Here is a 21767-nt window from a genome sequence, read left to right as displayed (position 1 = left end):
AGAACTATTTGTTTATCAGGACAATGTTAGGGTAAAGTGAAGATACTTACCTGTAGCAGGTATTCTCCAAGGACAGCAGGCCTTTAATATTCTCACACATGGGTAACGTGATCCCATGTTGCCCCAGCCCAGAGCTTATAACAAGCTGTAAAGAGCTCTGTGAAGCATGAGACACGCTCCACCTCACATTAATGAATGCCTTCCCACCCACCGTGAGAGCACGGTTACCACAGTACAATACTACAGCATAGGTATTAAAAAGAGAAAAAGGAGACAACTCCAAGGGGAGCTGGGAGGGTTGTGAGAATATAAGGCCTGCTATCCTCAAAGAATACCTGCTACAGATACCTTTGCTTTCTCTGAGGACAAGCAGGCCCATGTATTCTTACAAGTGGGGAATCCCTAGTTACCAGGCTCACCGAAACAACCACCATTGGTCAACTGGGCCTCGCAACGGCAAGAACATAACAGAGATCAACCCGAATCTATATACAAACTATGGGAGAGTACAGCCTGGAACAGAAGAAAACAGGACTAGGGGGGTGGAGTTGGATTCTAGACCCCCAAACAGATCCTGCAACACTGTCTATCCCAGTCAGGTAAACTGCTCAAGGCAGCAGTAGGATGTGAATGTGTTGACTGAAGACCACGTTGCAGCCTTGCAAATTTCTTCAATGGAGGCTGACCGCAAGTGGACTACTGATGTAGCCATGGCTCTGACATTGTGAGCCCTGACATGAACCTCCGGAGTCAGCCCAGCCTGGGCATAAGTGAAAGAAATGCATTCTGCCAGCCAATTAGAGTGTACATTTCCTGATGGCGACCCCCATTCTGTTGGGATAAAAAAAAAAGTTGGGTGGACTGTCTGTGGGGCTTAGTCGGCTCCATGTGGGGTGCTCATGTAGATGAACTCCATACTCAAGGTGATTGGTCTGCCCAAGAAACAAATCTCCAAATCAATCTCCTGGAGCTTTGGGCTATTTGGAATTCTCTAAAGTCTTTCAGAGATTGGCTGTCTTACCAAATTGAACTCATTCAGTCAGACTGTGATGTATTACACATCATACCCTCTGTGTCAGGAGACCATTCAGATGTGACGTTGGGCTCTCTGGTATAGCTACTTCATGTCACTTATCTGGTGGGCAAAAACAGCTTGGCCAACAACCTGAGCAGGGTAATGCAACCACACGAGTGGTCTCAACAGGGGCCTTTCCTGCGAGATCTTCTGAGCTTGGGGCACCCCTTCAGTGGATCTATTTGCCATTCACATCAATCACAAGGGTCCCTCAGTTCTGTTCAGGCTCCAGGCACACGACAGACTAGCTTCGGATGCGTTCCTCCTTCATGAGGAGACAGGTCTTCTGTATGCATACTCTCCCATATATCTAGTGGGGAAGACTTTGTTGAAACTCAAACAAAATCGTGGGACCAAGATTCTGATCGCTCCTTACTGTCCCCGACAGATCTGGTTCTCTCAGCTGGAGTTATTTTCTGAAAAACTGTGGTGACTGGAGTGTTTTCCGACCCTTATCATGCAGAACAAAATGGTCTCTTCTTCTTCCCAACCTCCAGTCTCTGGCCCTCACTGCCTGGATGTTGAGAGCCTAAAATTTGCTTCCTTGGGTCTGCCAGAGGGTGTCTCCCGGGTCTTGCTGGCAGAACATGTTCGGGGAGGTGGGGCTTGTGCTGGGCAAGAGTTCTACGGTCTGTGTCCTGAAAATGGCAGATACAAATCAAGGTAAGGTATACACAAAAAGTAGCACATATGAGTTTATCTTGTTGGGCAGACTGGATGGACCATGCAGGTCTTTTTCTGTCGTCATCTACTACGTTGCTATGTTTTTACTATATTACTATGTAAAAGACCAATGCTCACATGCAGTCCAAGGTGCGCAAGGCGCTCTCGAAAGGAAGGGCATGAAGTCGGGGAAAGAATGTTGTCATGACAATCGACTGGTTCAGATGGAACTCAACCACCTTAGGAAGGAACTTGGTGTGTGTGCGGAGGACTACTCTGTTGTGATGAAATTTTGTATAATGTGTATCCACTACTAAGGCCTGACTCTACGAGCTGAAGTAACAGCCACCAAGAAAATAACCTTCCAGGTCAAGTACTTCAGATAACACAAATCGAGTGGCTCAAAGGTGCTTTCATCAGCTGGGCGAGAATGACACTGAGATCTCATGACACAGCTAGAGGCTTTGACAAAAGCAAACCTCTCATGAAGCAAACAACTAGAGGCTGTCCAGAGATGGGCTTACCTTCTACATGTTGATAAGCACTAATTGCACTGAGGTAAACCCTTACATAGTTGGTCTTAAGACCAGACTCGGTGTGGAAGGTATTCAAGCAGGGTTTGAGCTGGATATGAAATGGGATCTAGGGCCTTGCCCTCACACCAGACGGCAAGAGTAACACCTCTTAGTGGAATCTTTCCTGGAAGCCAGCAAGACCAGGGAGACACCCTCTGGCAGATCCAAGGAAGCAAATTTTAGGCTTTCAACATCCAGGCAGTGAGGGCCAGAGACTGGAGGTTGGGATGATGAAGAGACTATTTTGTTCTGCATGATAAGGGTCGGAAAACATTCCAATCACCACAGTTTTTCAGAAAATAACTCCAGATGAGAGAACCAGATCTGTCGGGGCCAGTAAGGAGCGATCAGAATCATGGTCCCACGGTTTTGTTTGAGTTTCAACAAAGTCTTCCCCACTAGATATATGGGAGGTTATGCATACAGAAGACCTGTCTCCTCATGAAGGAGGAACGCATCCGAAGCTAGTCTGTCATGTGCCTGGAGCCTGAACAGAACTGAGGGACCCTTGTGATTGATGTGAATAGCAAATAGATCCATTGAAGGGGTGCCCCAAGCTCAGAAGATCTCGCAGGAAAGGCCCCTGTTGAGACCACTCATGCGGTTGCATTACCCTGCTCAGGTTGTTGGCCAAGCTGTTTTTGCCCACCAGATAAGTGACACGAAGGAGCTATACCAGAGAGCCCAACGTCACATCTGAATGGTCTCCTGACACAGAGGGTATGATCCAGTGCCCTCCTGCTTGTTGGTGTAATACATCACAATCTGACTGTCTGACTGAATGAGTTCAATTTGGTAAGACAGCCAATCTCTGAAAGACTTTAGAGAGTTCCAAATAGCCCAAAGCTCCAGGAGATTGATTTGGAGATTTGTTTCTTGGGCAGACCAAGCACCTTCAGTGTGGATTTCATCTACATGAGCACCCCATCCCAGGCATGATGCATCCATTGTCAGCACCTTTTGTGGCTGAGGAATTTGGAATGGAAGTCCCAGAGTCAAATTGGATCGAATGGTCCACCACAACAGGGAATAAGCAAGCTCTGGGGAAACTCGGATGACATCTTCTAGGTTCCCAGTGGTTTATCATCACTGAGAAGCTAGGGTCAACTGAGCAGTCTCCATGTGAAGACATGTCATGGGCATCAAATAAACTGTGGATCCCATGAAGCATATTTTTAAAGCACTTAGCCTTCCAAAGTTCCATAGGTTTCTATGGAACTTTGGATGGCTAAGTGCTTTGAAAATATGCCTCAATGTGTCCCAACAACTGCCGAACCGTGACCTGCTGAGAAGCTCAAACCTCAGAAGCCAGTGCAATTAGTGTCCACTTTCAGCCTCAGGAAGAAGGCTCGAAACTTCTGCATATCGAGCAGAACTCCAATGAACTCCAATTGCTAGGGAGGGTGTAGATGAGACCTGGGGTAGTTTAAAATGAACCCTAGTAGCTCGAGCACCCGAATAGTCCTTAGCATGGACTCCTGAGCATCATCTGATGTGCTCTTCAACAGCCAATCGTCGCGATATGGGAATACATGGACTCCTAGTCTGTGAAACGATGCTGCGACTACCACTAGACATTTGGTAAATACCCTGGGAGCTGAAGCGAGGCCATGGCAACATGCGGTACTGGAAGTGCTGTGTTCCCAACCAAAATCATAGATACTTCTTGTGAGCTGGAAGTATCAGGATGTGCATATATGCATCCTTTAAGTCCAGAGAGCACAGTCAATCGTTTTCCTGAATCATGGGGAGAAGGGTACCAAGGGAAACCATCCTGAACTTTTCTTTGACAAGGAATTTGTTCAGGGCCCTTAAGTCTAGAATGGGATGCATCCCCCATCTTCTTTTGCACAAGGAAGTACCTGGAATAGAATCCTGCCCTTCCTCCCCTGGTGGAACAGGCTTGACCACATGGGCCTTCAGAAGGGTTGTGTGTTTCTCTGCAAGTATCTGTTTGTGCTGAGAGCTGATGGTATGAGCTCTCAGAGGGCAATTTGGAGGTTTCTGATGCCAACTGAGGGCGTATCCTAGACGGACTACTTGAAGAACCCACGTCAGAGGTTACAAGGGGCCACCTTTCATGAAAAAACTTCAGCTTCCACCCCACTAGTAAGTTGTCCAGCATGGACACTGGGACAGCAGCTATGCTCTGTTGGAGCCAGTCAAAAAAATCATCCCTTGATTTGACTGGGAAGCAGCAGGTGCCTTAGGCACATGCTGTTGATGGGAACAAGCACACTGGGGCTCAGACTGAGGTGGGCGAAAGGTGGTGGCATACCTTCGCCTCTGTAATAGGTACCCCTTCTCGACTTGGCAAAAGACCTCCTAAAGGAGGAGGCAGATGCAGAAGGCAACCAGCAGGAGAGAAAAGAGATGGTATCGGTGTGTTTCTTGATCTAGTCAGCAATGTCTTCAACCTTCTCTCCAAAAAAGTTATCCCCCCACCGGCAAGGGGCATCTGTCAAAATCTGTCTGCACATCGCTATACTTTAGGCAGAGATCGTGGATGCCACATCAAAAATGTCATAGGCGCCCCTGGCCAAGAACTTACAAAACGCCTACTGCTGCTTGGCCAACTGGCGAAGCAACTTATCTAGCTCCGGAGGGAGAGAATCAGCCAAATCTAGCATCTTGCTCACCGAGTCCCACAAGTAGACACCCGTGAAGAGCTGGTATGATTGTGTAACTGACATGAGCATAGAGGCATGAAACATCTTCTTCCCAGAAGAGTCCAAGGTTCTAGCTTCTCTTCCCGGGGGCACCGAAGCATAGTTCCTAGAACTCTAGGCCCTTATAAGTGCGGATTCAACTACAAGGAAGTGGTGAGGCAATTGAGGCTTATCAAACCCAGGGGTACTGTGAATTCAGAACATGGTATCAATCTTCTTGGGTAGTAACGGGACAGAGGGGACTCCCAGTTCCGCACGAGAACGTCCTGCAGGATCTCGTGCAGTCTCTCTAGGAGACTTGTAGTCCAGGACCTCCAGCATCTTGGCCCTGGCCTCGCCGTTTCCTTGGACAAAAAAGGGAAAGGAAAGGCTCTCAGGAGATGACTTTCTTCTTTGTTGTGGAGGAGAGGAGTCGGAGGGGATGCCGTGGATCCTCCTCTGACTCCCATGAGAATTCCTCATCTGTGTCATTCAAAAATTCCTCATGGGAGGGCTGAGACCGAGCCTGCCTCAACTTAGAGGAACAATGTCCCCAAGAGGGGCGTTGAGGAGTCGGCTCCCACCTTGACTCCTGCTTAGCTTCTTCCACAGACATCGAGGGGGTACTGGCTTGGATGGCAGTCGACATCAATGTTGTAGGCCACACCGCAGACTAAGGGCTAAGTGGGGCCGCAATGGGAGGCATGGCAGACGCAAGCACTCCCCGATGCCGATGCACTCCACTGCAAGAAGCCAGCCAGCAGCTCAGGGAGAAAGGTCTGGATGCACTCAATCAAGGACCAACACCAGGAAAAGCTGGTCCTGGCTGCTTGGAGATCTCTGCACCTACACCTCTTGTATGGAGGAGGAGTGATCCTCCAGGCGCCAAATCCCAGAGCTCCTGGCACGGTGCATCAAGGGGGATTGATGCCGATGCTTCTTGGCCTTCACCCAAACTGGTCGAGGCTCCTCTACTACTACTACTACTATTTAGCATTTCTATAGCACTACAAGGCGTACGCAGCGCTGCACAAACATAGAAGAAAGACAGTCCCTGCTCAAAGAGCTTACAATCTAATAGACAAAAAATAAAGTAAGCAAATCAAATCAATTAATGTGTACAGGAAGGAGGAGAGGAGGGTAGGTGGAGGCGAGTGGTTACAAGTGGTTACGAGTCAAAAGCAATGTTAAAGAGGTGGGCTTTCAGTCTAGATTTAAAGGTGGCCAAGGATGGGGCAAGACGTAGGGGCTCAGGAAGTTTATTCCAGGCGTAGGGTGCAGCGAGACAGAAGGCGCGAAGTCTGGAGTTGGCAGTAGTGGAGAAGAGAACAGATAAGAAGGATTTATCCATGGAGCGGAGTGCACGGGAAGGGGTGTAGGGAAGGACGAGTGTGGAGAGATACTGGGGAGTAGCAGAGTGAGTACATTTATAGGTTAGTAGAAGAAGTTTGAACAGGATGCAAAAACGGATAAGGAGCCAGTGAAGCGACTTGAGTAGAGGGGTAGTATGAGTAAAGCGACCCTGGTGGAAGACGAGACGGGCAGCAGAGTTTTGAACCGATTGGAGAGGTGACTAAGTGGGAGGCCAGCAAGAAGCAGATTGCAGTAGTCTAAACGAGAGGTGACAAGGGTATGGATGAGGGTTTTGGTAGAGTGCTCGGAAAGAAAGGGGTGGATTTTACGGATGTTGTAAAGAAAGAAATGACAGGTCTTGGCAATCTGCTGGATATGAGCAGAGAAGGAGAGAGAAGAGTCAAAGATGACCCCAAGGTTTCGAGCTGAGGAGACAGGGAGAATGAGAGAGCCATCAACAGAAATAGAAAACGGGGGGAGCGGGGAGGTGGGTTTGGGGGGGAAAATGAGAAGCTCGGTTTTGGTCATATTTAATTTCAGGTGGCGTTGAAACATCCAGACAGCAATGTCAGACAAGCACGCTGAAACTTTGGTTTGGATGCAAGGTGAGATATCAGGGGTAGAAAGGTAGATTTGGGAGTCATCAGCATAGAGATGGTAGGAAAAGCCATGGGATGAGATTAATGAACCAAGGGAAGAAGTGTAGATAGAAAAGAGGAGGGGACCAAGAACAGAACCCTGAGGTACGCCGACAGGCAGAGGGATAGAAGTAGATGAGGATCCACCAGAGTGAACACTGAAGGTGCGGAGGGAGAGGTAGGAAGAGAACCAGGAAAGGACAGAGCCCTGGAATCCAAGTGAGGACAGGGTATCGAGGAGTATGCTGTGATCGACAGTGTCAAAAGCAGCGGAAAGATCAAGAAGAATGAGGATAGAATAGAGACCTCTGGATTTAGCCAGTAATAGGTCATTGGAGACTTTAGTAAGAGCAGTTTCGGTTAAGTGGAGAGGGCGAAAACCAGATTGTAGTGGGTCAAGAATAGCATGTGAGGAGAGAAAATCAAGGCAGCGGTGGTGAACAGCACGCTCAAGTAATTTGGAGAGAAAAGGGAGGAGGGAGATGGGCCGGTAATTAGAGGGACAAGAAGGGTCGAGTGAAGGCTTCTTAAGGAGAGGTGTGACCACAGCATGTTTAAAGGCAGTAGGGACAGTTGCAGTTGAAAGTGAGAGGTTGAGAATGTGACAGATAAAAGGAATAAGAGCAGAAGAGATGGCATTAAGAAGGTGGGTGGGAATGGGATCAGAGGAACAGGTGGTACATTTTGAGGAAGAAAGGAGAAGTGTAGTTTCCTCTATAGTAACTTCAGGAAAGGAGGAAAAGGAATGAGGGGAAGGAGAGAAAGGGGAACGGACTAGTGGAGGGAGAGGTGGCGAGGTAGAGAATTCAAGGTTTATCTTTTGAACCTTGTCATGAAAGAATTCAGCAAGGGTCTGAGGAAATAATGAAGGGGGAGTTGGGGGAGGGGGCACCTTGAGGAGAAAGTTCAATGTGGTGAAGAGAAGTCGAGGGTTAGAGCCAAGACAGTTGGTCAGTTGGATATAATAATCCTGTTTGGCGCGTAAAAGAGCAGATTGGAAGGAGGTCAGCATGAACTTAAAGTGTAAGAAATCAGCTAGGGCCCGAGATTTCTGCCAGAGGCGTTCGGCGGAGTGGGTACAGGAACGTAGGTAGCGGATATTAGAAGTCAGCCAAGGTTGGGGTTTTGTACGCCTTATAGGGCGGGTCATCAAAGGTGCAAGAGTGTCTAAGGCAGAGGATAGAGTATTGTTGTAAGAAGAAACAGCCTCGTTGACAGACGTGGATGGTGCCACAGTAGAGAGGAGCTTTGAAACATGGGAGGATAGAGATGAAGGGTCAATATCGTGAAGATTCCTAGATAAATTAGATAAGATAGGACGGGACTGGGAGGGAGGAGATTTAAGTGTGAAAGTTATAAGATGGTGATCAGAGAGGGGAAGATCAGAGGCAAGGAAACTAGAGGGTGAACAGTTGGAGGAGAAGATGAGATCAAGACAGTGACCACTTTGATGAGTAGGGGAGGTGGAGCATAGTTGGAGATTAAAGGAGGATGTTAAAGCGAGTAACTTGGAAATATAAGAGTTGGAAGGATCATTAGCAGGAATATTAAAGTCACCAAGAATGAGAGAGGGGGAGGAAGGATCATGGAAGAAGGCAAGCCAGGCATCAAAGTCACTGAGAAAGGATGACAGGGACTTATCAGGGGGACGATAAATGACCACTATTCGAAGAGGCAGAGGAGAGAAAAGGTGGATAGAGTGGACTTCAAAGGAGGAAAAACAGTGAGATTGAGGTGGAAGAAGGGGTTGAAATCTGGAGGAGGGAGAGAGAAGTAGTCCAACACCGCCCCCGCGACCAGCAGGGCGAGGAGTATGTGAAAAAAGATAATCGCCATGGCAGAGGGCTGCGACTGTGCCAGTGACGACGACGTTGAATCCTCATGGCATCTCACTCTCAGATCTGACACAAGTTGGTCCCAGGGGCCCTGCACAGCAATCAGCATCGAGACAGGAGGAGACCCACTTGATGAACAACTGCTCCCAGTATCTACAGATCTAGCAGCCATACATACCAATGCTCCTGATGCCGATGCAATACCTGATAGTGATGCAGACACTGCCATCATCAAGGATTTGGACTGGGCTCCAAAAAGTTTCTCCAACTGAGCCTCTCTAACCAACTGGGTACTTTTCTTCCTACGATGACACATGACACAGTTAAAAGGACTATGTTCAGGCCCTAGGAACTGAAGACACCAAGAATGTGTGTCCTTGCCAGAGATGTTCCGATTGTACTGGGTACAGTGCTTGAAGCCACTGGGAACTTGAGAGGGCATTGAAGGAAAAACCTTCGCAGCTAAATTAAATGAAGCAATGGTGCCACAAAAAGGGGCAAGGAACTAGAGAAGATCAGGAGAACCTGGCCAAAGTAAAGGCCTAAAAGCGGCCAAAAGTAGAAAATAAAGGAAACTCAAAAGTGGGAAAAAGTGAAAACTAAAACAGTAAGGGAAAGGGAAAAAGATAACCTGAACACGGGAACACAAAAACACTGCAAAACAAATCACCACAAAGGCACTGAAAAAAGCTTTTTTGGACTGAGATATGAAAAGCAGCAGCAAAACGCAACCACTCCTCACTGTGGTAACCACGCTCTCGGGGTGAGTGGGAATGCACTTGCACGGTGGAGCATGTCTCGTGCTCCACAGAGCTCTTTATAGCTTGTCATAAGCTCCAGACCTGGCAACGCAGGATCGCGTTACCCATATATGAGAATACATAGGCCTGCTTGTCCTCGTAGAACATGCTACACAAAATCAGTTTATTATAAGTAATTATAAACCTAAGGAATGTGGTCAAAATACTAGAAATTTCTATAGTTCCTAAAATCCTAACTCTTCACTGCAAATAGGGGATGAAAAGTAAAAAAATAATTTAAAAAAATATTAATTTCATCATTTATGATAGGAGGAAAGGGGGGGAGGGGGAACAGGAGAGACGTCACATCTCCCCTAACAACTGAACGGCATTAATGTATCTATAAACCATTTTTTTTTCATGGAAAGAAAAGTTGTCAAAGTAGGATTCATAAAACTGCAAGAGGTTGCATCAAAGAATGTCAGCCAATATTTATGGAAAGAATGGTCGATGCCTGGAATGTTCTCCTTGAATGGGCGGTGAAGACTATAATAATGACTTCAAAAAGGCATAAGAGAAACAGAGAAGTAATACTATCAAAAGTGAAGGAACAACAGTAGTATGAACTAATGGCACCAACAGTCATTGTGGGTAGCAAACAGGGGTATCCTGCAAGGAGTGGTGATTATGATTGCACTGGAGGTCAGAGACATTGCAGTAACCTGCACAAAGCAATGGTTATGACACTAAGAGCAGTGTTATAGCAAGAAGGCTGGGACAACCTGCATGGAATGATCGTGGTTAAAACTAATTATTTTATTTCAGTGAAGGCTAGATATGTTAGACAATAGACTTACTGGTTTTGATGGTTGTATAAACTGTTAGAGCCTTGTTGCTAACACATGGAGGGACTCTCTGTTTTAGATTAAGTAGTGGTCTTGTATGACTCCACAAGGAAGGAAATAAGGCATAAAACAGCCTACTAGTTTATGTGGTGAAGCCGTATATTAATAAAACCTGAGCATGCTTAGTTGGACTAGAACTGTAAGAAAAACAGTTGAGAATCAGATTTAAAAAAAAAATGGGTGGGGGGGAGGGGTTGAGAGCGGGGGATAGGATCTGGTATATTGTACACTTAATAAACCAAAATGAAAAAAGCTCAAAGAGGCAGAATGGAAGGGCCAATTTGTATTTTTTCTTCTGTCATATACCATGTTATTTTTAGTTCTCAATTAGAAAACAATTGATTTTAGACTTCAAAACTGTATTGTAGGAATTTTACATATAATCTTTTATAAATAAATATACTACAATAAATATTGTTCTGTGACACTGTGTCTAAATTCTCAGTGCTTAAGTCAATGAGGTTTCAGGCCCCACCTTGTTGCATGACCTACACATTATGTTTCCAAAGATAGCAGCAATTAGGAACTGTTTTCATTACTGTCATTTTCTACTTGTCTATTTTCCATAACCCACTTTAATATTTTTCATGACTGAGATTTGCAATACTTTATGTTACTATGTATTTATTAAATATGACAAAAACACTTCACATTTGAGGACATCTGTTTCTACGGAACTGCCTAATAATGCTTCTGATTCTTAAAACATCTGATGGTTAAATGTTTATGAATGCAAACATTTATTAATGTAGATACTCAATATATAAGCATCTAACTTTGAAAATTACCTATTTATACATCTAACATCTCATATGTCAAACTGAGGAAACCTTTCATTAGCATGAGTGGTGGCAAGGGCAGACAGTAAAAAGTAACAATCATTCCCCTGATATTCAAATTCAATTAACCAGCCAGGATAGGCACGTAGCTGGTTAAATGCCTCATAACCGGCTATCCAGCGATATTCAGTGGAGGATAGCTGGCTATCTCCCACTGAATATTGCTGGATAGTGGCTAGCTGGTTATATCGGGTAATATAACTGGCTATCCGCTGATTTTCAGCACCACTTTAGCAGATATATTTGGCTGTGTGAATACATAACTGGCTAAATCTAAATACTGACTTAGACAGTTCAAACCAGGCAAACATAAACCGGATATTCAATACTGGTCATCGGAAGTGGCCCGGCATTGAATATCCGAGTTTAGCGCTGACTACAGCAGTTAGCCAGGCTAACTCCTGCAGTCTGAATATCAGCCCCACAGTGTTTAATAGTAAATGTGGAATGTATGGGAACCTAGGCATCAGCCACCACCAATATTAGAAGCTCACTCAACCAAACCAAAAAATACAAGGAGCACATAAGGTGTCCAGACATCTAGCTGAGCAACAAGGAATGACACTTCCAGTGTCTGGAAGCATGGAACTCTGCTAGCTGACTACACCAAGCTGCAGGACTGGAGTGCTTTCCATTCGAAAGGGAGACAGAGAAAGATGTTATGAATGAGGTTAGGAGGACATATGGTGAATGGGACACCAATGGAGAACAAAAGCAGAAGAATCACACCAAAGACAGACCGATGAATGAGACAAGCAGGAAAGAAAGAAAAGATGGGGAGGAAGGGAAAGAAACAGAGGAGCAGCAAGAAATGAAGATTGAAGGAGAAAAAAAGGAAAGAATTAGATGGAGAAGAAGTGAAAGTAAGAAGACTAGAAGTGGGATTAGATAGAGAGATGAGAATGGAGAACCAGTAAGAGGTAACTGGAGTGGTGATGGTGTGGAGAGTTTGGGCCAAGAGGTATAAAGCTTATGGAGAAGCATGGGAGAGAAATGAAGAAGCTATGAAGGAAAGGAAACAGTAACGGAGATATGGCAGTAGTGATACAACAAAGATCAATGGCAGGCAGATGGATAGGCAAAACAAACTGAGAAAGAGGACACAAAATAAAAGATAAAATAAACTAGCAAAAGAAATGAGAAGACAAAATGAAAACAGAGATAACACTGAATATGAAAGGGGAAAGAAACAATTCCAATTTAGATATTGAGTTGTGTGACTTCTGGAAGATTTAAATTACATGTATTATAAAATTATAAAAATTCCTTTGAAATTGTGTATAACTCCTCACATATTGCATAGCTTTACACAATATTACTGTGCACAGAAGGTAAGGGCTCCTTCCAGGCTACAGTAACACTATTCAGCCTCTGACTACCATCTTTGGTGTCCAAATCAGAATGAACATGTGTGTGAAAGAGAAAAGAATTGGAGGCCTGTATTGAAAACTTTAAGAACATAACATTTGTTTTAAGGCCCAGCAGTATCTGTTCCTGAATGAATATCCAATGACCTTTGAAAGCTCATTACTTTTTATAAACCTAGCATTAGATGCATAATTTAGGACTAGACAAAATAGTTGCATACCTTTGAAAATTTAAACCACTGTCTGGCGTTACAGCTCATTTAGAAACTGGAACTTCCATGTCAATCAACTGGGAATTCCAGAGGGCACTATCTGACAGCAGAAGCCTGGTGAAGCTTAAGTAGCAGTTGAGAGAAACATTTTAAAAAGTATTGGAAGTTACAGTATTTAACTTTCATTTCCTAAAAGCTACAGATTTGTTGGTATAGGACTCTATATTCCAAATAATTGTTTTTGATGTCATTAAGTGAACTTGTTTCTAATTTGGATAGCCAGTTTAAATCACAAACAATTATTTAGGAACAGAGTCCTTTAATCCAGCAGCAAGTGTTTTAAACAAATCAATATTTTAACCAAAAGAAATTAATATAAAACACTTGTGATGCAAGCAATAAGATACAAAAGCTTTCTAAAATAAAAGTCTTCTAATCTTTTTGTAAAGCTGTCCGTTTATCTATATATGCAACGAATACAAGACAGATTGAAGGCATATCATTTGTTCTATTATGATACAGAAATACAGCAGAAATCCTATGTCTAGTGCAAGACTCCTAACTCTGGGCCTTATTTACCAAGTGTTTTTATAGAAAAAATAAACTAGTAAATAGGCCTCTCTGACTTTTCCATAATGCACACCACAGTGTGAAACTGGACAGTGTGGCATTTTTGTTACTGACACCAAACTGTAGAATCAAGTTTAAAATAGAGATGTTGGTCACAGCAAGAAACAAGGCTAACAAAAAACATCTAAACATATGACTGAAAATAAATGAGCTACAGTATTTATATAGATTGTACTGCTCTACGGAGCACCTTTGGTATTTTGAGTGAGATAAGTACGTGTATTGTCAGTTACATTTATATATATCCCCAGCAAATGAAACATGAATTATCAGTTAAAGAGTAGGTAATCTTCACTAATAATGAAGTCTACAGACTGCTTTGATTGAAACAGTGAAATGAAATGAAAACTTTAAAAATGAAAAAAAAAATGATATTTGATAATGAACGCACAATTGACACTAGCCATCATGCCTAATCATTGAGCAACCTCATCTCAATTCACTTTCAAAATGCATTAAGGAATATTGTCAGCCACTCCTTCCATCCCTCTCAATCAGATAGTTCATGGCCTGGGCAATGTTCTACATAAGAAAATCATTAGACCAATTTACATTATACCTGTGCTAATGTTGCAATCTGTGGCTGTGCTTGTATCGTCATCTGTTGAGTTTCTGCCTCTGTGACAGCCGCATCTCCACTCTGTTGAGTCTCTGCACCAGATTCCATGGTCATTTAGTAACCTACAAATCGTAGTGATATATGTCAGGAGTAAGGCTGTTTCTTCTTTATGGCTAATGTGGATCCCATTAAATATCAAATTCTTCAAAATGACACTAAAATTTAGCATATTTTGCAACACTACCTGTAAGATTGATCCTTTTACTGTTAATATTTCCATAACTTTCTATTTATCATATATGTGCTTCTGACTAAAATGCATAAGCATATCTTGAATCAATGATTCATCTATTAACCTAGGGATCCTTTTATTAAGGTGCAGTAAATGATTTAGCATGTGCTAACAATTAGCACGCACTAAATAAGATGCCCATAGGCATCTTCTCATTTAGTGCACACTGATCATTAGTGCAAGCTAAATCTTAGCGCACCTTGGTAAAAGGACCCCATACTGAATAATTAAGTAAAAACACCATTTGTAGTATTGCACACATTAGTGATAGATATTACGATTTGCTGTAGCTGCAAGTAAAATATTCCTGCTAAAGGAAAACATTTTATGAACACAGTATATTGGAGCCTGCAAGTACAAAGGGAGCCAAATACAATTCTTTTTTAATTCATTACTGGAATGCTCTACCATCATCATTAAAAGAGACTACTGACCACACTTTGTTTAAGAAATTCCTCAAGACTTATCTCTGTGATAAAACTTACTCCGCAGTAACGTAACTTCCTGCCATCCCTCATTGTTTCCCCTGGTGTTTCCCCCCCCCCCCCTCCCCAAGTTGATCCTTATTCTCTGTCCCGACCTTGCACTAGTATGATGTTATTTCTTTAAATACTGTTAGCCATATAGAGCCTGCTATGTTGGGAATATGTGGGATATAAATGTTCTCAATAAATAAATAATATTTCTCTTTGGTACCTGTTATTTTCTCATACAATAGAACCACTTCTTCAAAGAGACATTTCTATAAGCAAACAGTATAATTAAATATGTATCTACAGAATACTGCTGCAATTATTCTGCTTTATAAACCTTACTACCAGAAATACACAAGGTTTGTGTTTTTTGCAAGTTCAAACTCAAGTTTTGTATTTTCATTAAATTCTTTTATTAGATCCCAAACTTTCAAAGACTTAAAAACAAAAGTTGACTGTATTAGTTTTTCCTCAAAATATATGAAAAGTTTATGCAATCAACTAAAAGACTTTACAGCACTACTTCACATTACTGTTCGTCCTTGCTCTCCATATATTTTTTGGCAGATATAAATCAAGTTGGCACATTCCTTTCCAAAAGTAACCAATCAGCATTAGAGTTCATAGAAATATCAAAACACTTATGCCATGATACTAACTGAAAGGACAATGGATTTTAACTAGTCACATGCAAATTCTTCACTTTCCTTTTGGCATAAACTAGAAGATGATAATATCCCAACATGAAGTGTTTTTAAAGTTAATCCTATGCTGGTGATAATGAAAGCAGAGCTCAGGGGCTGATGTGAGGTAAAAAGAAAAAGAAAAAAAATGGGTCTTCAAAACTGGAAAAAGAGAGTCCTTTAATTCAATAGACCTGTGTTTTAGAGCAAACTACTACTACTACTACTACTACTACTATTTAGCATTTCTATAGCGCTACAAAGCGTACGCAGCGCTGCACAAACATAGAAGAAAGACAGTCCCTGCTCAAAGAGCTTACAATCTAGTAGACAAAAAATAAAGCAAACAAATCCTGGAGGAAAAAGCCATAGAATGTTATTGAACTGCTCCCACCTCAGGGGTCAAACAGAATAAAGTACTCTTTTTAGGCAAACAAAATCCAACAAAGTCCTTCAAACAACACTAAAAAGGATGAAAAAACTAAGTGCACCATAGCGCAAATGCTCAGTATCTGCTCCATGCAGAGAATTAATCCAGATGTAAAGGTTGGCAGCAGAACAAAAAGCGTCCGTGCACGATTGTGGTTTCCTACAAATCGCACCATGCATGGACACATTTTGTTTGTTCTGCTGCCAACCTTTACATTTGGATTAATTCTCTGCATTGGAGCAGATACACAGAGCATTTGCACTGAGGCGCTTTTAGAGTTTTTTCATCCTCTTTAGTACTGTTTGAAGGACTCTGTTGTATGTTCTTTGCATTTGCTGATTGCACTTGTTTCTATTTGACCCCTGAGGCAGATGCAGTCTACTCTGAAACACGGCCCATGTCAGGTCTTTTGAATTAAAGGACTCTATTTTTCCAGTCTAGAAGGCCCAATTGTGCTACTTTTTTGTTGCTTTTGTTTGTCTACTTTTGGACCCTCTCTTTTGCTACTATTTGTAGGCTGGCCCTGCCACCAGGCATCCAACTAGTGAGGCAGTATTGTGGTGGTGGTGGGGGGGAGGAAGGAGAGAAGACAACCACCATCTCTGTTCCCCTTTCCCTACCCTTCCAACCTGTATCCAGCAATTCCCTCCCCCCCCCCCCCCCCCCCCGCCTACCTTGCTACTGCTGTCCTACCTGTTCCCTGGCCAAAGTCATAAGTAGACACAGCATTGGCATGGGGACATTAAGCACAGACATTCTCTCTCTCTCTCTCCCTGAAATATCAGGGAGAGAGAGCAGGAAACAGCAGCACTTGAGTATGGGTCTCTGCTTAAAGGCCCCGTGTCTATTTGCAACTTAAGCAGGGGAATAGAGAGGGTTAAGCCAGCAGGGCAGAGGGGAGAAATGCTGGACACAGGAAGAGAAGATGCTGAATGGGGGGAGGGGTAGGAAGTGGAAAGGGATATGATGGCCATCTGGAGGGAGGGCAGAGAGGGAGATGCTAAACTAAATAGGGATTAGGGAAGGGAAGATGCTGGACTATAGAGGAAGAGAGGGAAAGAAAAGGGAGATGGTACAGTATGGTGGGGGTACGGTTTTGAGCATGGCTGAAAGATCACCTAGGGCTAACCCTGGTGGTTTGGCCACTATCCCTCCCTTCCCTCTCTGCAGCAATAGCAAGAGGCGTTGGCAAACTGCTCCGTATCAGGCCATAGTCTCTTTCACTGCTGTCCTGGGCCCAGCTGCTTGGCAGAAACATTTATAAATAAAATGTTTTAACTGGAAAGAAGTCGTAGCCAGAATGACAGAGAAAGCTCATGCAAGTAAAATGAACAATCAGGGCCAGGACGACAGAGGAAGTGGTCACAGACTGATTTGCAGCCAGTTGATGTGTGGGGGGGGGGGGGGGGGGGGGGGGTGGAGGGAGGGAGGTGGAGGCTGGAGAAAGCTGGGGGAAAGTATGTCACAAGGTGTGGGAGACAGCAAGCTTGGTGGTGTGCACTGGAGTAGAAGAGCAGGGGAGAAAGAGGTCAACTTGGATTTTGTCACAGAGACCCATAATAGGAATATGGCTTACATTCAAGAAAAAACATCAAAAATATAATACAGTCAGACAATTATAACATTTGAACATATTAGGAATAATTGTGTGTTTGTCATAAAGCTAGGCTAGAGTATTTGTTATGTTGAACCATATAAGAGAGATGGCAACATTAGTTTATTGCCTTCTGATAACAAGTGTACTTAACAGAAAAGCTTTAGTAATTTATGGGGTAGAGAGCTACATGGGAGCAGGGATGGTGGGATTCCCCGCAGGGATCCCACAAGGATGGACCCAGGTCTTGCGGGATCCCCGCAGAAATGCATGGCAATCTGAGCTTTGTCTCCCCTACCCTGAGCCGCAGGGTGCCCTCCCGGCACATACTTCAAGCCACTCTGGTGGTGCTAATCCTCTCGTTGTTGCCGCTTTTTAAAATGGCTGCCGAGACTTCTGTGGAAGTCTCAGCAGCCATTTTAAAGAAGCGGTGTAGCAGCAAGAGGGTCAGCGAAGTGGGCAGGAAACACTGGGGTCTTTCCTGCCCCAGAGAAGCCACTAGACCACCAGGGTGGCTTGAGGTATATGCCAGGAGGGCACCCAGGGCTGGAGTCATGGAATACTTTTAAAACAGATAGGAGAAAATATTTTTTCACTCAACGAATAGTTAAGCTCAGGAACTCTTTGCTGAAGTATGTGGTAGCAGTGGTTGGGTATCTGGGTTTAAAAAAAGGTTTGGACAAGTTCCTGGAGGAAAAGTCCATATTCTACTACTGAGACAGAAATGGGGAAGCAACTGCTTGCCCTGTGATTCGTAGCATAGAATGTTGCTACGATTTGGGTTTCTCCCAGGTACTTGTGACTTGGCTTGGCCACTGTTAGAAACAAGAGCCCTAAAGTGATTGACTGGGTTGGAAACTGGCTGAGTGGAAGTTGGTAAAAGGCCGTGGTAAATGAAGTTTACTATGAGGAAAAGTGAAGTTACTCACCTGTAGCAAGTGTTCCTTTGATGAAGTCCAGCAGACACTACCCAAGAGTTCTAGAAAAAAAACCCAGAAGCCTTTGGGAAATTCTGTATCATGCATGCGCAGGTGGTGCCTTTCCACTATACTCACTCACACGAGACAAGCAGCTGAATAAAAAAAACCTGAGAATGCAACCCCTAAAGGAGGTGGGAGGGTATGTGCTAATGCATATTACCTACAGTCCTTCCTAATAAAATGTCCATAGACCTTTTTTAGTCTCTCTTACCCTTTTCCCTATTTCTTCTTACCCTGTGCCTTCTATCCTATTTCATGTAATTGTAATTGTATAACCATTGGTCTGGCTATAGTCTTATCAGTACATTGTAAGCCACTTTGAGTCTGCATATATGTGGAAAAAAGTGGGGTATAAATGTGCATAAATAAATAAATAAATAATGTGTGTTCTGCTGTACTCCGAGAACATCTGCTACAGGTGAATAACTTTGCTTTCTCCGAGGGTAAGCAGCTACCAGGCTCACCAAAAACAACAGGGACTTGCAATAGGCAAGGCCAACTAGGAACTAATTAAACTAAAACTTATGTACATTCCTAATGTGTAGGTGCAGCTTGAAACTGAATAAAAAGGGGCCTATGAAAGTGGAGTTGGATTCTAGACTCCAACAAATTCTGTGAACTGTCTGACCAAACAAGTGTTGGAATTCCTACTTGAGGCAGAAGTTAGATGTGAATGTATGGACAGAAGATCACATTGCAGCTTTGCAAATCTCCTCAATAGAGGCTGATCTCATGGGCTACCAATGCAGTCATGGCTCTGACATTGTGAGCTGTGACATGACCCTCTGGACATCTGTAAAGGAGATGCAATCTGCCAGTCAATTGGATAAACAAAAAAAGCAAACACTTGGCCTTCAGGATTGGGAAAAATGTAATCCTTTATTACAATGAAGACCCGACACGGGCTGTGTTTCGGCATACAAATGCCTGCATCAGGGGTCAAAAAACTCCTATAGGTCAGCTTATGGACTAGTAAGCAAGGATGTGAAAAGAACAATCAGGAAATATTCCCCGTTGTTGAAACAACTCGTATATGGTCAGAAAAACGCCTTCACCGTTGTAATGGCGATTTACAACATTGAAGGCGTTTTTCTGACCATATACGAGTTGTTTCAACAACGGGGAATATTTCCTGATTTGTATGCCGAAACACGGCCCGTGTCGGGTCTTCATTGTAATAAAGGATTACATTTTTCCCAATCCTGAAGGCCAGTGTTTGCTTTTTTTGTATGTCTAGTTGTTTTTGTATGCTGATTTCCCTCTTTTTGTGACAGTCAATTGGATAAGGCATCAAGCCAGTCAATTGGATAAGGCATGCTTATGGATGGTTGAACCCATCCTGTATGGGTCAAAAGAAACAAAAAGTTGGATGGATTTTCTATGGACTTTAGTCCGATTGCTTGCAGTCCAAGGTGTACAAGTGTGCTTTTGCCTAAAAGGGCATGAGGTGATGGGAAAAATACTGCCAGAAAAATTGACTGATTAAGATGGAATTCCACCACCACCTTCGGAAGGACCTTAAGATGCGTGCAGAGAATCATTCGGTTGTGATGAAACTTCATGTAAGGTGGATTAGCTATTAGGGCTTACAGCTTGTTAACCTTGCAGGTTGAAGTGACCACCAGAAATGCAACTTTCCAAGTCAAGAACTTCAGATGTCAAATGCGACCCAGACCACCATGCCATGACTGGAAGCCTATTGCCACATCCCGACTTGCTTCCTGACAAAGGAGGTATGAACTTGAGCCTTCCTACTTGTTGACATAGTATATTGCAACCTAATTGTCCATTTGAATGAGGATAATGTGGTGCAACCACCAATCTCTGAAAGCCTTTAGAGTGTTCCAAATGGCTCAGGAGACTGGTATGTAGCCGAGTCTCCTGAGTAGACCAATGACTCCAAAGGTGAAGCTTGTCCACATGAGCTCCCCAGCCCAGGTTGGACACATCCATCATCAGTTTCTTGTGTGAAGTAGGAATTTGGGATGGAAGTCCCAAGACCAAATTAGACTGAATTGTCCACCATAAGAACAACTCTGCTAGTTTCAGAGTAATAGATATGACTTCTGTTAGGTTCCCTGAGGTCTGACACCACCAGGAAGCTAGGGTCCATTGAGCTTTTCTCAAAAGGAAATGTGCCATGGGTGTGACGTGCATTGTGTAGGCCATGTGGCCTAACAACTTCAACATCTGCTGCACTGTGATCTGCTTGCTCATTTGAACAATGCTGACTATAGCATTGATTCTGGCAGGTGGAATAAAACTCAAGTCTGAACTGTATCTAGCACAGTTCCTATGAACTCCAAATGCTGAACTAGGTTCTCTGCATTGATTCCTGACCAACCAATTGTCTCTACCTGCACAGCAACACTACAACTAGAACAAGATACTTTGTGAGGACACATGGCCAAACAAAAGGACATGGTACTAGTTATGGTACTTCTCTATTCAAAATCTGAGATACTTCCTGTAACAGGAACATATCTATATGTGGATGAAAGCATCCTTCAAGTCCTAAGAACATAGCCAATAGTTTTCCTGAATCACGGGAAAAAGGTGCCCAGGGAAACCATCCTGAATTTGTCTTTGACCAGACATTTGTTCAGGGCCCTCACCCATCTTTTTGGGCATGAGGAAATACTTGGAACAGAATCCCTTCCCTTCGCGCCCTAGTGGCATAGGCTCGACCACTTGGGCCTGAAGAAGAGAAGAGACTTTCTCTGTAAGCACGGCCTGGAGCTGAGAGCATCTCATCCCAGGGGTGTCAAAGCATGGGTTCTAGTACTCTTGGCCCTCTTGAAAGTCAATTCAACCACCATGGAATTGTGAGAAAGCAGCTGCTTCGTGAATCCAGGAGACTTCTTAGGAACTGGCTACACAGAGAGAGGGGTCTTCCAATTCCTCATCTGCCCAGACTGAAGGATGATGTGCAAGGACACTGTCACAGTTTCCTTTGGAGGAGTGTCATAGTCAAGGACACCTTACATCTTGGCCCTGGGGTTGTCCTTGACCTTCAAATTAAATGGGATGGTCTTAGCCATCCCCCTCTAAAAAAGAGAGAAAGGAGAGCTTCTCTGGGGGAGACTCCTCCTGTCCTGAGGTGAAGAGGGACCCTCCTCTGAGAGCACCTCTGGTTCCATGTCTGTATCAGATCCAGCGAAATTACTCTTCATGAGAAAGCTGAGTTTCTGCCTTCCTCGGTCCACTGGACTCATTTCCAGACTCTGAGAGTGCCACAGTACAGGTCCCCTTCCTGGACTCCAGGAGAGCTTCTTC

General features: G+C 43.8%; 1 protein-coding gene across 1 annotated transcript in view; it reads right to left on the bottom strand.

Annotated features, from left to right (window-relative positions):
* Positions 1 to 21767, bottom strand: part of CREB1 (cAMP responsive element binding protein 1) — a 328451-nt gene that overhangs the window by 128244 nt on the left and 178440 nt on the right. The window contains 1 exon segment of the mRNA XM_030209357.1: positions 14040 to 14161. Within this exon segment, the coding sequence (XP_030065217.1) occupies positions 14040 to 14153 (114 nt within the window). The 5' untranslated portion in view covers positions 14154 to 14161.

The sequence above is a fragment of the Microcaecilia unicolor genome, chromosome 7 (assembly GCF_901765095.1).
Source record: "Microcaecilia unicolor chromosome 7, aMicUni1.1, whole genome shotgun sequence".
NCBI lineage: Eukaryota > Metazoa > Chordata > Amphibia > Gymnophiona > Siphonopidae > Microcaecilia > Microcaecilia unicolor.
Note: the sequence above shows the minus strand (reverse complement) of the source record. Positions and strands in the feature narration are given on the sequence as shown.